This window comes from Manis pentadactyla, chromosome 8 (assembly GCF_030020395.1).
Source record: "Manis pentadactyla isolate mManPen7 chromosome 8, mManPen7.hap1, whole genome shotgun sequence".
NCBI lineage: Eukaryota > Metazoa > Chordata > Mammalia > Pholidota > Manidae > Manis > Manis pentadactyla.
Window position 1 is genome coordinate 29,678,508 of NC_080026.1, and position 17,856 is coordinate 29,696,363.

The window sequence follows — 17,856 nt, forward strand, 5'->3', positions numbered from 1 at the left end:
TCTTGGGCATATAAGAATTAAAGCATAAATACAAAGACACTGCCTTCAGTGGGTTAATGCAGTAGAAATTAATATTAGTTTATTCCACAGATGATTCTGGGTGCTTGCTCTGTACCTGGAACTTTGCTCAGTGTTGGGAATACAACTGAGAACAAGCCAGTCAAGTTTCCTGCCCTTGTCTAGTCGGGTGACAAAGAAAAATAATACTAATAGAAAACAACAGTCTAGTAGATTATGAAGTAAAGAAACAAGGAGCAAAGAAAAAGAATATATATCCACGTAGATGCTATTTAATTCCATGAGAATAAATCTGATAACATAAGGGAAAGAGTAAATAAAGGAAAGATGAGGAGCCTACCTGAAATCTTAGATAATACCTACGTGTAGGTCCTGGGTGGAGGGGCTGCTAATAAAGGATACTGGGAAGAAGACATCAGTGAGAAAAACAGGTCAGAGAATATCAAACAAACAAAAAACGACTCTTGAAAGGGTTCCAAGAAGACAGTTGACAGCTCCTAAGTAACTAGGGAAGATAAAGAAAATGTGCATTAGATTTAGTAATAGCGAAGTTTCTGATTATTTTGAAAAGGGGAGTGTCAGTGTAATTGGTGAAAAGAGGTCAGATGATCTAGTAAGAGGGAAGCCTTTATATAGTAGGAAAAAGCAGAGAAAACAAAAGGACCAAAGTCCTTGAGAAGGAGAGACAGGACAGCATGACCAAGAGCATGGTAGTGGGTTTCCCCATTACAGGAAGACAGGCACTTCTCTTAACAGGAAGGGGCAAAAGATATAATGGAGATTTGTGGGTTTGCTAGGAAGCTAAGGGGTATGTTTCTAATGAGTTTTAATATTGATTAAAAAGATACTCTGGAATCCTGCAAATAATTTTATTGATTCCACAATTTTTTTCAACTAATTTTGGGTTTTAGTCAAAGTAAATAGTACCTACTTAAAATATTAGCAGAACACCCCATAAATTTAAGAATTATGAAATGAGAGGATTAATATGACACTGATTCCCTTACATTTATCCACTTCATAATGTAAATGAATTTATATTCCCTTAAATACTTACTATATCTATGTAACCTATAATTATAATGCTTAAACATGTGAATTCTTATTCTTTTTTAAAGATTAGTCTCTTAATTAATCTTTTAATCTCATTACTTTCTCTTGGGTTCCTCATAACAAAAGCTGTCAAATATAAAGGCAATTTGCTATTCAAGTTCATATTATTCAATGATGCATTTTACCTTCTAATTAATATTGAAAAGATATCCCCTCAAAAATACATGTTTTTTTAAAATTTTTGCTTAACTTGTCCTGTACTTCAACAAACGACTATTTAAGCTTTTCTGAAGGGGACAAGCTATTATATAGGTGGAATGCTTTTTAAAGGAAAAGGGACTTGAAATCAAGAAAGCAAGAAAATTTGTTCTTGATTTTCTAGAGCCATTACAAAAATTAGTTTGTTACTTAAATGTATTTGTTCCAAGTGTTGTACTAATTTATAAAATAATTATTAGTCAATATTAATTATTTGCATAGATCTGAAAGATATTGATCATGGGTGAAGGATGTGTGAAGGAATGAAATTGACATTAGAATATTGAAGGTTAGCATGTAGGGAGTCACATATGTTTAAATCCAGTCAGCTGATACAATAACTTCAAAAGCCAACAACTGGCAGAGTAACAAAGGGATGCCTGGATTGACATTTCCTGCATACCACCTTAGTCCACAGAAATCCATTAATAAGAGGGAACAAAGAAGCCAAAACGGATAGTTTTGCTGTGGACCAAAATGGCATAGAAGATGACACTGATTCAAGTCAGAGTGAAATTAAGGTCTGAAATCACAAGCTGAAGGGTTATTATTAACAACAATAAAGAAAAAAAGCAGAAGGCAGATTCAGAACATGGGAGGATGCCGAGGGAGCAACTGGGCTTCCTGATCAGAAGCCTACAAAGAGGTGTAGGAAAAAAAACATTTATCAGTAATGCTCGAGCAAATGACTGAAAAAGGAAGGGCAGAGTTGAAGGAACAAAAGAAAAAGAGTAAGGGAAAAAGAAAAGGAGGGAGAAAAAGGGGAGGAAAAGAAGGAGAAAGAGAGGAAATACATACTTCAAGTGGCTTTATAAATGCTGTGCTTCTGGTATGCAAGTCAATATTGTAACTGTTCTTGACGAATTCTCTTTAGAAGGTCCTTGTCCATTCTTGATGAGCATCATAAGAATATCAGACTACATATATGTGTTCTGTCCAATTAATCGTATGTACCACATGTATTATTTAACTGGAACGCACACTTGATAAATGAACAGTAAACACTTTTTCTTGGAATTATTGATGTAGCACCAAAGAATAGCTCATAAACTATATATAATGCTGCAATTCTGCCTTTCTGTAAGAACCCATGAGTACTTGTGCTATTCCTAGAGTCCCAAAACCTTCACTTCCATGCCTGTCTCAAGACTATTTTTGAAGTTGTTTATCTTTTCTTCTGCATAAAAAAGTCTGGACTTTTTTTTTCTTTCTTTGGTATCATTGATCTACAATTACATGAAGAACATTATGTTTACTAGGCTCTCCCCTTCACGAAGTCCCCCCCACATACCCCTTCACAGTCACTGTCCATCTGCGTAGTAAGATGCTGTAAAATCACTACTTGTCTTCTCTGTGTTGCACAGCCCTCCCCTGTGACCCCACCACCACACTATACATGCTAATCATAATGCCCTCTTCCTTTTTCCCCACCCTTATCAAGTCTGGACTTTTTTTATAGTCCATTAGAAATAATAGAAATACATAGTAAAGCACTAATCATCCTCTGAAGAGTATTATTTACAAAAAACATATTTAAAGAAAGAGCACATAGGGACTGCCTTCCACCAAGGCAGCACATAACTAATGATGGACCTTGAGAAACTTGAAAGCACACGTGGGTCTTAATTTGCATAAGAAGGCCTTCCCAGTTTCTCTCATATCATATTAAGAAGTCATCCTCTGTTCTGTTTTTGTGAATTACTGTTGAGATTGTTTTGCATTGTATGAATTGATCGAAGGGAATGATGGATCTTACCCAAACACCTGGAAATGAGACAGACACCTCTTTCTCAAGAATGTTCTGGTTCATATCTTTGGCCTGAAGATTGACCTCACTTTCTCATGAGGAAATGTGGGTGGATTCCAAGTCACTTTCTTGTTCTATTCCTCAAAGAAAACCGGTACATATCAGGTCTCCTTAGCCCTTCCCTGGAGGATGAAATATGACATCCCTGAAGGTGTTAGGACCTTGGAGTTCTGGGCATACTAATGTTAATTCAATCTTGGTTGAGTCATTGCTTATCTCCCAATTACTCCTGAAGGAATGACAAGAATAATTACCCATATGATCAATTTTCTCATTGCTTATTTACTTATATTTCATTGCTTCCATTAGTGGTGACATAAGAAAGAGGCATTTGTTGAGACACGTCCAAGTCTGTATAATTTTCGGCTCAGGCTGAAACTCAGAATTTTAATGTTTTTAAAACCTGAAAAAAAAAAAAGGCAACAACACATGGAGTAAGATTAAGAAAAAAAAAATACACTGTCACTTAAGAGCTTCAATTGTTTCAATCTACTTCAATATTCCCTTAGGGCAAATGGTCCCTTTGTTATGGAAAACCAAGTAAATAGGCCTGTTTTGTTATGCAAGGTAAAGGAGAGACTTTCTTGTAACCTAAAAATATTTGAGATAAGGTGGTTCCAGGGATTTAAAACTGCTTTGGGATGATAGTAAAAGCTTGTCTTATTAAAGATAGATTGCATGCCTGCAAACAAGTTTGCTTTTAGGGGAAAAAAAAAAGTATTTTAGTAAGTAAATGATGAGGACAAAAGAGAGTGGTATAGAGTTATTCCCCATTCAAACCCTTTGAATGGGCTAGGTCTCCTCTTGTTAGGGGGATGAAGGCCTAAAATTAACTTAACGGATCCACATTTATGAAAGGTAGCTTTATTGCAATACTTTGGGTATAAGAGGAGTCAAATCAGGTGGTCAATAGTGGTGCAGTTTTATAGCTGTGTCCCTTCGCTGGAACTCACATCACGAGTGGCTACTTGCATTGACATCTTTTCATCTTCTTTCTTTATCTAAATAGTTATTGTTGTATATAATAGAGCTGTTGATTTTGGTTCATTTATTCATTGCCTGCCTTTTTACTGAAGTCTTACTAGTTTTTCAGGAGATTCTTTTTTCTAGGAGTTTAATCACAAAAAATTGTATTTTGTTGTCTGGTAGAATTGCCCTTTTCTTCAATTTTTAGACTATTGTGGTTTGTTAGTTTGTTTAGTTTTTAGTAAATTAGAGTGGTTAAAAAAATGTTGAGATTTTTAAAAGAGAGGATTTAGAAACATAAAGATTCAAGCGAAGTATACGGGAGAAAGCTGTTGCTGTGGGTAAGGTGTGATCATGTCAACACTCTAAATATTTGGTAGAGGCTCAACTTGAATGGATATTGGATTTTTCAGATCATACGCTAGCCAGTACCGTCTAACGGTGCATATCAGTCCTTTTATATGGCTTGTTAATGACCTTAAATAATTTGAAGAAATAAAAATGAAAGTTTATATTTAAAAAATATTTTACGTAATTATCTTACTTTATTTATTAATGTGGGAAAAAAATACAAATATGACTCAGTCTTCAAGCCAGAGGGATAGATGTCTAATTTATAGTAAGCAATCTACATTGAAATGTTTGACATTTCATTCACCAGTTGAATAGTTAGAAAAGGGAAAATAATCCATCCAGTTAAGCATTTGTAAAGCATTTTAGTAAGGTAGATACAGGAGGAATTAGCAGGCATTTTAATTTCCTACTGTATATATCTACTGGTAACCATGTCCAAATACCTTAAAATATCTTAAAATAACTTGGTATAATGTCCATTAATGTATGTGTGTGTGTGTGTGTATTATGTATCTACCTATATATATATATATACATTATATGTAATATAATATATATGCATATATAATATATGTAAATATAATATCTATTCCATGTATATGTGTGTGTACATATATATGTATAGAGAGAGAGAGAGAGAGAGAAAGAATGAGAGACAGAGAGAGACAGTCTCCTTTATATCTCACAATAACCCTGTGGCTAGACTCATAACAGAAATATCAGTATTTATCATATTAGAACATGAGTTTACCCAATTTATTGTTGCTTATTCTTATATTATTTTATATACTTCTTTCAAGACAACTCCAGATTTATTTTCATGATCTGTATGCCATATAACTGACCCATTTAAAGTACACAATTCAATGCTCAGTTATGTCACCATCACCACCATAAATATAAGAATATTTTTATCATGCCTTCCCTCATACCAATTAGCAGTCATTTCCTATTTCCTCCAATACTTTCTGACCATAGACAATATACTTTCAGTCTTTAAAGATTTGCCTATCCATCCTGAATATTTCATGTAAAGGAATTATACAAAAAATGATCTTATGTGACTGACTTCTTTCACTTAGTGTACTATTTTCATGGCTTGTGCATGTTTTAGCATATATCAGTACCTCATTCTTTTATATTGTTGAATAGTATTCCATTATATAGAAGTGCCACTTTATCAGTTCATCAGCTGATTGACATTGTGGCTGTTTCTGCTGTTGACTATTATGCATAAAGCTGCAATGAATGTTCAGGTACATGTGGATTTATGCTTTCATGTTTCTTGGGTGTTTACGCAGCAGTGGAATTGCTAAGTCATATGGAAGTATATGTTAAACATTTTGAAAAACTGCCAGATTGCTTTATGAAGCAGCTGAACCATTTTCTATTTCCACCAGCAAAATATGAGGGTTCTGATTTCTCCAGATCTTCTTTGTCAAAACTTGTCATCTTTTAAAATTACAATCATCATAGTGGATGTGAAGTATGATTTGATTTATATTTGTCTGTGATGTTGAGCATTTTTCATATGCTTGTTGGCTATTTATATACTTTCAGTGGGGAAATATTTATTCAAACAAAAATCTCTTTGCCCGTTTTTTAATTGTTCTTTTGTTACTACATTGTTTTGCTCTGGCCTTAGAGGAAATTGTTGAGTTGTAAGATTTCTTTATATATCCTGGATACAAGTCCATTACTACATAAATAATTTGCAAATATTATTTCCCATTCTGTTTTTTTTTTAAACTTGATAGTGTCTTTTAAAACCCAAGAGTTTTTAATTTTAATGAAGTGCAAATATTTTTATTGTGTCACTTGTGCTTTTGGTATCATGTCTAAGAAGGCTTTACCTAATCAAGTTCAAGAATATTTTCTTCTCTATTTATTATAAGAATTTTATAGTTCACCTTTTAGATTTAGGTTTAAGACACATAGTGTGTGTGGTATGAGGAAGGAATCCAACATTACTCTTTTCAATATTGATGTACAATCATGGCAAATCATTTGTTGAAAATATTATTTTTTCCCACTGAATTTTTCTGATACACTTGTCAGAAATCAATTGTTCATCAGCATAAAGGCATATTTGTGGACTATCAAATTCTGTTCCATTAATCTGTATGTCTTTCCTTATGATAATATGACATGATAGCCTGATTACAGTAACTTTGTAGCAAGTTTAAAATTAGGAAGTGTAAGTCCTGTAATTTTATTTTTCTTTTCCAACATGATTTGGTTATTTTAGCTCCCTTGAATTTCCATATACATTTTAAGATAAATTTATCAGCCAGGATTTTGATAAGGATTTCACTGAATCTATAGATCTATTTGGAGACTATTGTCATTTTAACATTAAATCTTCCAATTCAAGATATAGATTATTTTTCCATTTTTTAAGTCTTTAATTTCTTTAATAATGTTTCTCAGTTTTCATGGTATAAGTTTTAAAATTATATTTTTGCTAAAATTATTCCTAACTTTATTTGTCGGTCTTGTATTTTCTGTTTTTTAAGTGCATTAATAAATGGAATTTTCTTCTGAATTTCATTGTTGGATTATTAATTGCTGCTACATAGAAATACAACTGATTTTTGTATGATCTTCTGGTACCCACAAAACATTCTGGCTAAATGTTTTTTGTTTTGTTTTAATAATCTGACAGTTTTCTAGTGAATTACTTGAGATTCTGTATATATATGAGAACATGTCACCTGCCAATGCAGTTTTCCTTTTTCTCCAGTCTGGCTGACTTTTATTTCCTTTTATTTTTCTTTCCTTTTCTCCCCCCAATTACCTTGACTGAATCTCCAATATAACAATGCAATGTTGAATAGAACGCAAAAGTGGACATCCTTGTTTTGCTCTGGTCTTAGAGGAAAAGCTTTCATGTTTTTCCCCCACTACTTATGGTATAAGCCTTGGATTTTTCATAGATTACTTTTATTAGTTTGAGGAAATTTTTTTCTATTCCTAGTCTATTGAGTGTTTTTATGATGAAAATGTATTGGATTTTGTCAAATGCACCTGTAACTAAACCTTGTTAAGTTATTGTGTCATTGCAATGAGAGAAACTATATACCAAAAGAATTCTATGTTATCTCACTCACTCCCAAAACAGAAGAAGCAAAAAGAAAGAAGAAAGTGAAAAAGGAAGAGAAAAGAAAAGAAAAAAGAGAAAGAGAAAGAAAATGAAAAGAAAGAGAAAGAAAGTTATTAGAGGATTTTTAGGGAAGGGTATACTTTATGCAAAACATTATGTGTTGTTTTGTTAGGGTTAAAGTAAAGCACAGGTATTTGTACTCTGTGTATAGTTCAATATTAAGTCTGGATTATGAGTTGGACCCAGGATCCTGTTTTTCTAGAAGCTATACAAAGTTAAGATAGATGTGGAATGATGTATCCAGAAATTTCTTATTTAAAATTATTTATGTGGGTTGAAAATTGAGCTGCTCTATGTCTTTAAAACCTCCAGACAAGGCTTGGAACCCTCATACTACTGACAGAGTTTTAAACAGCAAACTTTCTGATATTCTGTGGCTTTGGAAAACAAGCCAGTGAGTAAGGGAAAAGAAACCAACAAAGGTTTGAAAACCTTGTAATGCTTTACAGTTGTGGTGTGTCCTTGAGATAAGTATTATTTCTTGTTAACTTTGCACCCGGATTTATCTGTGACCATCACTCCAGCTAGATGAGTAACAATGGTTTCTACCTGTGGCTCGCTCCAAAGAATCCTCATTGCCTTTCCCATTTTGTAAGCTCCCATCCTGCCTTTAGAACATGTACAAACAGGATGGAGCTGTTCCTATTTCAGCGGTGATGAGATGAGAGTGTGTTCTTTATGAAGTCCTCTTGGTAGCTGTCAGAGCAGTTGTTAATGTCCCTGTGCCAGGATAAGAGGGTCAATTTGCTCAGTCATTGCTATAGAAACTAGAATCCAGCAAATTAGGTTTGACTATTTACCTTTGTATTTTTACTTAGTTGTTGCTTTGTATTTTTGATGAGCTGACATCTCCTTACTTCTAGAAAAGCACACCAGGACATCACCCATGCTTCAACAAACCTAATCTGTGCCTAAAATGGGGTAAGAGGGAAATAGACTTTTTTTTTCAGGTACATGCAGTAAGAAGGTAATATTTTTACTGCTTGTGCATCATATTTCCAATATAATTACTTTACTGGGGTGGAAAGTGTGGAGCTGCTGAAATATGGAGCACTGTTATAATTATTATTTTCCTTTCTATTTTTTTAGTATCTCTTGTAATATATTTACACTCAGATCAGGGAATAATAATCTAAACACAAATACTGTTTAGATCATTCATTCATTAACACCATTGCATAGAAAGCATAAGACTAAAATCCCTCAGCAAAGAGTAAACAGTATGTTTTCTCTCCTACTTGTAGTCATGTTAATGTAATTATACATATATATATAAAATGTTTATTGTTTTATAATTGTTTTTAATCAAGTATAGTTGACATACAATCTTATATTAATTTCAAGTATACAGCACAGTTGTTCACCACTTGCCCACATTATTAAATTCTTGCCCCAACTAGTATAGTTGCTCTCTGTCAACATGGAAAGATGTTATAGAATCACTGGCTATATTCTCATGCTCAACTACCATCTCCATAACCAACTTATGCTATGGTTGAGAATCTTTGTGTCCCTTTATCCTGCTCCCATTTCCCACCCTCCCATCTCAACCCCTCCCCCATGGTAACCACTAGTCACTTCTCAGTGTCTATGAGTCTATTGCTATTTTTTTAATTTTGTTTTGTTTAATTTTTTGATTCCACAAATAAGTGAAATCATTTGGTGTTTGTTTTTCTCTGCCTAGCTTATTTCACTTAGCATAATACCCTCTAGACCTGTCCATATTGTCTCAAATAATAGGATTCCTTTCTAATACATGGCTGCATACTATTCCATTGTGCATATGCATCACTTCTTTATTCATTCACCTATTGATGGACACTTTGGTTTCTTCCACATCTTGACTATTGTAAATAATGCACCAATAAACTAGGTTTACATATATCTTTTCAAATGAGGGATTTTTGTTTTCTTTGGGTAAATTCCTAGAAGAGAAATTACTGGGTTACATATTATTTCTATTTTTAGTTTATTGTGGAACCTCCAAACTGTTTTCCACTGTGACTAAGATATTTTCCTAATTATGCCTTTTTTACATTCTTAAGGTTCAAGGATGTTTAGAACTCTTCTATATTTCAGGACTGGTAGACTGGATGGATAGGAATTTTACCTTAGTTTTCAAACTGTGTAATTATCTGCCAAGATCAGTAACTCAAAGTTCTTATTCTACCTAATCAACTGATTCAGGAACCTTAGTGTTCGCACACAGTCATATGCCACATGACCCCACATTGTGGTGAATCATTATAAAATAAACAGAAATGTCTTATGTTATTTCAACTAAAATATTTCTCATGATTTTAAATTGATATATAGTAGTCCCTCCTTATCTTCATGGAATGTTTCAAAACACAGTAAACTGTGGGTAGTACTGAACCCTGTGTGTATTATGTTCCTTCCTATTCATATATATATATATGTATATATATATATACATATATATATATGATAAAGTTGAATTTATAAATAATTTAGAGATTAACAACAATAATAATCGAATAGAACAATTCTAACAATATACTATAATAAAAGTTATGTAAGTGTGGTCTCTCTCTCTCTCAAAATGTGTTTTATTGTACTGTACCCATATTCCTCCTTGTGATGATTTGCGATGATAAAATGCTTGCATGATGAGATGAAGTGAGGTGAATAATGTAGGCTTGGTGATGTAGCATTAGGCTACTATTGACCATACATCAGAAGGAGGATCCTCTGCTTCTGGACTTTGGTTGACCATGAAACTGGAAAGCCAAACTATGGATAAGGGCCACTACTGACTGTCTTTAATTGGCTATTTGTTAGTGACAAATACAATTTTTATAGGAAATTAAATATTTTATTGAGAAAGAAATATAGCACTGCAATATTTTTAAATGTAGTACCAGGTTATGATTAAGTCTACTGTCAGGTTGTCATCATTGCAAGTATAAAATAGAAGAGATTGTATCTAGAGAGTCAGATGTGTTTTGTACTCTAGTAACCCTGGAAGTATTTCAACCATAGTAAAGAAGCATCTGGTGATACCAAGTGGTTTCTTCCTGATTTGGCAGCAAAAAGTGGCCAAGAGAAAGATCTGTGTCAATGAGAAGGAGAATATACAGAGTGAGGATGGATTAATAATTCTGATTTACTTGGATTTTTCAGAGCGATGCCATTTCTCATTCTATTTGTGAATGATGAAGGGGAAAAATGCTGCTTTTACTGCTAATAGAGTTAACTTAATTTCTGAAATGATTTACCAGTGCAAAAAAATATACTGTAATGGATGATTTTTTAATTAATAACTGAAACACTGTTGACCATTATCAATCTCCTGCCTACTCACCTCAAATAGGAATACAATATGATTCATGTAACAAGAATTCAGATTTCATTATGTTTTATAATTTTTCTTACATCGTCTCTGTCCTAGGTTTCCACTATTAATCACCAGATTAATTTTCTGTAAATTATTTTGTTGACTGTGTGAGAGGAGGTTACTCATGGTAAATTACTGGTCATACAATCTGCCCAGGGTCAGACAAGTTGAAAGTGATGAATCGTTTGTTTGGTTCTAGCTCAGTGCAGATTGAGAATAAATGATAGGTGTTATAAGCCCATCTCTTAATAGTGGTGCTCAAGAAGATAGTCTTTTGGAAGCAGCTGAACCTGTTTTTAAAATCTTGCTTTAGCAATAGAAGCCCTGTGACCATAGATTTCAGCTCCTTCTTAGAAAAAGAGGAACAATAAAACAAATTTCACAGAATGTATTTAGACATAAAATAAAGTGATGTATGCAAAGCAGTTAGGACAATCCTACAAGAAAGGCAGTGCCCAGTAAATGATAGCTAATAATTTTATTAGTGGATTTTTCTTTGTTGCATACAGAAAAAAATGTCAAAATGTAATCACATTAAAGAAATCTAGCTCTAAAGCCTTTAATAGTCTTTTGCATTCCTACTAAATTCTATTGGTCACCAAACTAAATATTTACCCATCTCAAACCTGAAAATAACCCTTTTTTATTAGCTATTTTCTCTGAATAATTCACATTATTTGAGAGAAAAACAATAGAAAATCTTGCTTGTTATAATGTTACTTTCTTAGTATGACTGCCAAAGCTATCTATATTCTTCCTTGAATTAAACATGCTAAGAATCTCTCTTGAGGAAACAAAACATGAAGAAGAAACTATAATAATTTGGTCATATTTTTAAATGTACTCAAAGCATCTCTAAGAAAAATAAAACAGCTACTCTGTTATCCTAGTGATTGGGAACAAAATTGTTTTGTTACTCTTATTTTTAACATTGTCACTTTTATATTGGAATCTATGTACTACCATTTATCTTTTTCTGACGACATATACAGTATACCTCAGCTGGCAATTAATTTCATTTTCTTTTGTTTTTATACCACATTAGTCAAATAAAATCAAAGAACTCAACACATTAATGTATTAAAAACTTCTCTACCACTATTTGATATTTCCAAGTGTGGAGTTGGATTTTGGCTTTTTGATACTGCTCCAGTTTTTGATATGTTTGCTTTTCCTTGATGTCTCCAAATATAGTATCAAGAGAAAACTCATGATTGTACCTAAGTGTTATCTCTGACATATGATTTTCAAAAGCATCGCTAAATTGTTGCATACTGGATGCTTTTTGAAAATTCATTAAGATATAAAAAAAAGAGTCATAACTTTCTTAAATAAAAGGCAATTACTTAATTGAGGTTTTTCTTGGATAAGAAAATTTAGTCTTTAATGACATGATTTTGCAAAAAATGCTCCCATGACAAATACACTAGCTCACAGTTCAGTTTTGGTGTGTGTAATCAGGTATCAATTGTAGACATCACAATTATTATACTTTTATTTTGGAGAGTTTGTGGAAAAAGGATTGGTAAAATAACATATAGATACATGTATATATTTTAAATGTTTTTTCTGTCCTGAAGCCATATGTTTTGTAGATTAAAGTGTAAATTTATTTTTTTTCTTTTTCCCATCAGATGTCGGTTCTGTTGAAGGACTTGCCTATCACAGAGCCTGGGATACATTGTACTGGACCAGCTCCACTACGTCCTCCATCACCAGACACACAGTGGACCAGACTCGGCCCGGAGCATTTGACAGAGAAGCAGTCATTACCATGTCAGAGGATGACCACCCACACGTGCTCACCCTGGATGAGTGCCAAAAGTAAGAAACAGTTCACTCTCAGTTCTTCTTTATAAGTCAAATACTATCAAAGTTATGTTAATTTTTAAAAGTATTAACTTTAAAAATAAAGGTTCTCTTTGAAGTTCTCTTTTCACAGTTCATAAAACTATTTTTTATAAGAGCATTATAAATGTGATTAAAACCCAGACTCTTTCAATACCAAATATCAATCCCAGGAAAGTTCCAGAAAAAATAAACTTAAATAATAAAAAAATATAGGCATTACTGTATTGTAAAAAGGTATGTGAGGAAACCACTAATGCATAGCTGATTGAAATGATAAATTTGAACAAAAAACTGCTAATATGTATTGAAACCTAAAACATGTTTCTGTTATTTAATTAAGCAATTTTAACAACCAGATTTCTCCAATTGAAATACAGAGAAAACAGGTACCAACAACAATAAATCTCTGTGTGCAGCTGTATTTCCAGCAATAGATAAATTGACAACAATCTCAATAGTCCACATCTGTTGGATATTATATTGTACAGGTCTTTATGATAATATTTATGAAGAATTCATGACAAAAAGAATATGCAGGCTATAGCATAAAGTGAATAAAAAACAAAACAAACTTTTAAAAAATCAAGTTCTTTGGGGTACCATAAAGGAAGCAATTATGTGAAAACAGAAGAACAAACTTTGGGTTAAGTAGAAAAAAATATATATCTATGGAGTTCTAATCTCATACAACATGGTAAGAATATTTGTTAACTACTAGAAAGTCCCTTTATTCTTAATTGAAATAAGTCAACAAAAACCAATTTGACTTTCACTAAGCAGACATAGAAGAGCTCTTTTTAGATGTGATGAAGAAAAAATGAAGAATAACAAATTACTGATAAACACTGACCATGGCCACTTGAGAGAAGAAAGGGTTACATAAATTATTCAGTGTGAGATTAACTGAATCTGGATACTCTTACAGAGCTAGAAGTGAGACTTAATTCACTTAATTGAACACCTTTATTTTATAAATGAAGAGTCTGAAATTTGAGAGGTAACTAAGAGAAAGTTGACACTTCACACAGCTCCAGTGACTAGGTGCACATGGACAGAAGCCTTCCGAAGCCCGGCCAGAGCTAGTTCTGTTCACACCACTGCCCAGCTTTTTGTTGAATCAGCTACATTTTTTCTGAATTCACCAAGAAGAATCTTAGGACAAGTAATAAATGTCCTACCATTGAGCAAAGGAAATTATAAGACAATTTTGAAATAAGAGATGATTCATGATATTATATATGGTTAGTTTTAACTGGTAAGTGCTCTATCTTATATTTATTACATAGGCTAAAATTATACTTCCATTTTGCATATGGTGAACTCTAGAGTTAAACACAACAAAATATTTTAATTGAAAAATCATACACAATTAAAGTTTAAAATATAAACCAATGACACCATCAAATCACTTTTGCATGTTAGTTGATACCTAGAAATTTTAAAGTAAAATCTTGAATTCTAGATGAAAAAAGACTGGGTTCAAAACTTGGCACAGTTACTACAACTTTAGTTATTCAACCCTCTGGCTTCTGTTTTCTCATCTGTGAAACGAAAGGTGAAATTTAAAAAAACACTAATATCTCAGATATTCTATTTTTTTTTGTAAATAAATTTATAGAAATTCTCTAATTCTAAAGTCAACCACCTAGAAAAGTACTACAGATAGTCTGTGTTTAATATCTCATATAATATGCATTACTTTTAAAATGTTTTAACTAAATTTTCCATTTAAAAAATATCAGTGCATGGATAAAAGTACTGCATCACTTAAGAAAATGCAATGCCATTATTTTTTCGCAAGTTGACTCATTCATGGACAAAATATTTTTGACACTAGGTAGAATATCTAGAACAGTTTTATGTTCCACAGGAAAGATGAAAATGCTATGAAATATCTTAACAAAGAACATAGATGATTCAGGTTTTTCTCAGTTGGTGGGGTTTATTTTTTATATTAGCAATTAGAAAGACTGTTGTAAAATCAAATATTATTAAGAAGTTTTTGTACAATACTAAAAGAAAACACATATTGAATCATTTTTTGTTTGCCTTTAAATGAGTATATATAGGAATGATACATGCAGTCCTGCTGTAAATATGAAATATTGTTTCAAATAGTTTTCCTTTGTTAGTGTATGTTAAACATATTTTCTCAAATATTTAAAGCAGCTTGCTTGCCAGCCTCCCTTCCTCCTCCCTTCCCTTCCTCTTTTCATCCTTTCCTTTCTCCCTTCCTCCTTTTTGTCCTTCATTCTTCCTTCCTTATTTCCTTCATTCTATCTCCTTTCCTTCTTTACTCCCATCCATCCTAAGCAGCAAGACAGTCCTACAGATAAAAGAAGAAAACAAATCATCGCTTCAGTAAAAATAGGGTTTGTAAGCTGGTCTCTTCACTCTAAGGGAGTGACCCCTGAGGGATTCCATAGGATTCTAACTCTTCCTCAAAGAATAGTTTGGCAAAAACTGATTTAAAACATTCTATACAATCTGTAAGTAACAGATATTAAGTTTAAGGATTTGAGAGTGATCTTTGGAACTCTGGGAACAACATTGTAATTCACAGTAAAATTACACTGACAGAAAGGAGAAGAAAAAGCAAAGAAATTAAAGAAATGTAGACATTTAGTAATTGTATTTCTCTGAAATGTATACAAAGGAGATGCAGAATTTAAAGAGCAAACCTCCAAGAGAGGAATATTCTGATTTTACTAATTGAAGAAGAGAAATATATTTAGGATAAGACAGTATCCACAATGATCATACTTGATCTGTATTAAGTCATAGTATATTTTCAATTCATAGAAAATTTAAGAGAACTGTTTTGTTGTCCCTGAGTAAAATAAACCCTCCCTATGTATCAAACTGACTCAATTTAATTAAATTATTTGAGAGAATGCACAGGATAATTGTCTTCAGAAATAGGTTCCAGGTTTCATTTAAGAAATGGGGAAAATATACATGCAAATGTGATATACCTATCTCCCCTTATTACCTGGACTTAAGGGTCATAGAATATGAGACAAATAATTTTTCTTCTTTTAAAATAGCTTGACATTGCCATGTTAATACTGTTAATGAAAATTTTAATTTATTTTCACAATTTTCATTGTAATTAGCTTAATGTTTTGGACCAACTGGAATGAACACCACCCAAGTATCATGAGATCTACCCTGACTGGGAAAAATGCTCAAGTGGTGGTCAGTACAGACATACTTACTCCAAATGGACTCACCATTGACCACCGTGCAGAGAAGCTCTACTTCTCAGATGGCAGCCTAGGAAAAATTGAAAGGTGTGAATATGATGGATCCCAGAGACATGTAAGTTAACTGAGAATTTTTTGATTATAGACTTAAACAATGAACATTTGAAAAACATATGCTTTATAGGTCTAAAATATGTACGTTAAGGGATTTCAAATAGTTGATTGTTTGAACCAATCTAATGGAATAATCTATTCAGTGAAAAAGAAAACTGGAAAATATTTTGAAAATTTTCTTCAAGGTCATTTGCTACTGCAAAGGCAGTCCAACTCTTATAAATTTTATTCTGGAGAAACCAAAGTGTTTTTTTTTTTCCTAGTTATTAATTGAACTGGAATAGTTAGAGTGATTTGCATAAGCTTCATTGTTATTTATATTTTCTTTAAATGTGAAATGAAAATGATTAGTTGCCCTAGGATAAAAGAATATTAGGAAAGAATCAAACTGTCCTCTGTCTGTGTGTGGGTCCTCAAAGCAACCTAAGAAGCTTTGAACGGAGAAGAATGGGATTCCTTTTACAGTCAAGCCCATTCTGTCTTTTCTCTGGATTCCAAGTGAAATGTTTGTCAATGGGAGCATCTTTATGCTGACCCTGGAGAATGCTTACAGTAGGCATTTTGGGCCTGTAGAATAGTAAAAGTCCAGAGCCCTCTCCTTATCCTGTATGAGGGCAGCAGCCTTTGGCAACCAGGAAAGTTCAGGGTCAAGAGGGTAAGATCTGGGCAATTACACCACTGGAGAAATCTTTTCCCCCTATTGCCCCTTGCATCCCTGAAGGGCAATGATCCTGAGGTTCTTTACTCCAACACTGAATTTCCTAAAGGGCCACATAGTAAATATTTGAAGCTTCATGGGCCATATAGTTTCTATCACAACTATGGTGTCTTATAATGCTAAAGCAGATATAAATAATATGTAAATGAATACATGTGGAAGTGTTTTTATTTGTAAATAAAACTCTTTATTTACAAAAACAGGAAACTAGCTAGTAGACCATAGTTTGCTAATGCCTAATCTATACCATTAAGCACACTTTAATTCAATTGAATATATATGTGTGTATGTGTGTGTGTATATGTAATGCATATTATACATGATATTATAGAAGATGTACAGATATTATCCTAGAATTAATTAAATGTGTGTGTATATGTATATACACACACATATACGCTTATGTATATATACATTTACAAATATATGTATATGTGTATAAATATATATGTGTGTAAGTCTTGTGTGTGAGTATTTGTGAATTTCTTGGAAAAAGAAGTATATTGATTTACATTCTACTGCAGGCACCTCACCTCATTGTGGAGTGGCTAGTTTGAGTAGCACTAGTATAGGACAATTAAGTGCGTAGAAACATTGAAATAGTGGTCTAAGACCTGATGAGTTCAGTTTATGCTAAAGGCAGTAACTCTGATCAAAGAATTTAATGCTTAAATTCTTTGTTTATCTTTTCAAATTAAAGTCCATGTGGAGTTAATATCCAAAATACATAAGTAACTCATACACTTGATAGCAAAATTAAAAAAAAAAATCCACTTTAAAAAATGGGTAGAAGATCTGAAAAGACATTTTCCAAAGAAGATGTAAAAGTACATGAAAAATGTTCAACATTACTAATCACCAGGGAAATGCAAATCAAAACCAGAATAAGATATCACCTCACAGCTTTTAGAATAACAATTACCAAAAAGACAAGAATTAACAAGTGCTGACAAGGATGTAGGAAAAAAGGAAACTTTGTGCACTGTTGCT

At 32.7% G+C, this 17,856-nt stretch overlaps 1 protein-coding gene across 1 annotated transcript in view; it reads left to right on the forward strand.

The window, feature by feature from the left end:
* LRP1B (LDL receptor related protein 1B) overlaps positions 1-17,856 on the forward strand; it is a 1,911,502-nt gene that overhangs the window by 1,533,766 nt on the left and 359,880 nt on the right. Inside the window, exons 42-43 of the mRNA XM_057505633.1 lie at positions 12,612-12,801; positions 15,945-16,149. Coding sequence (XP_057361616.1) covers positions 12,612-12,801; positions 15,945-16,149 — 395 coding nt within the window. The remainder of the gene's footprint in view (positions 1-12,611; positions 12,802-15,944; positions 16,150-17,856) is intronic.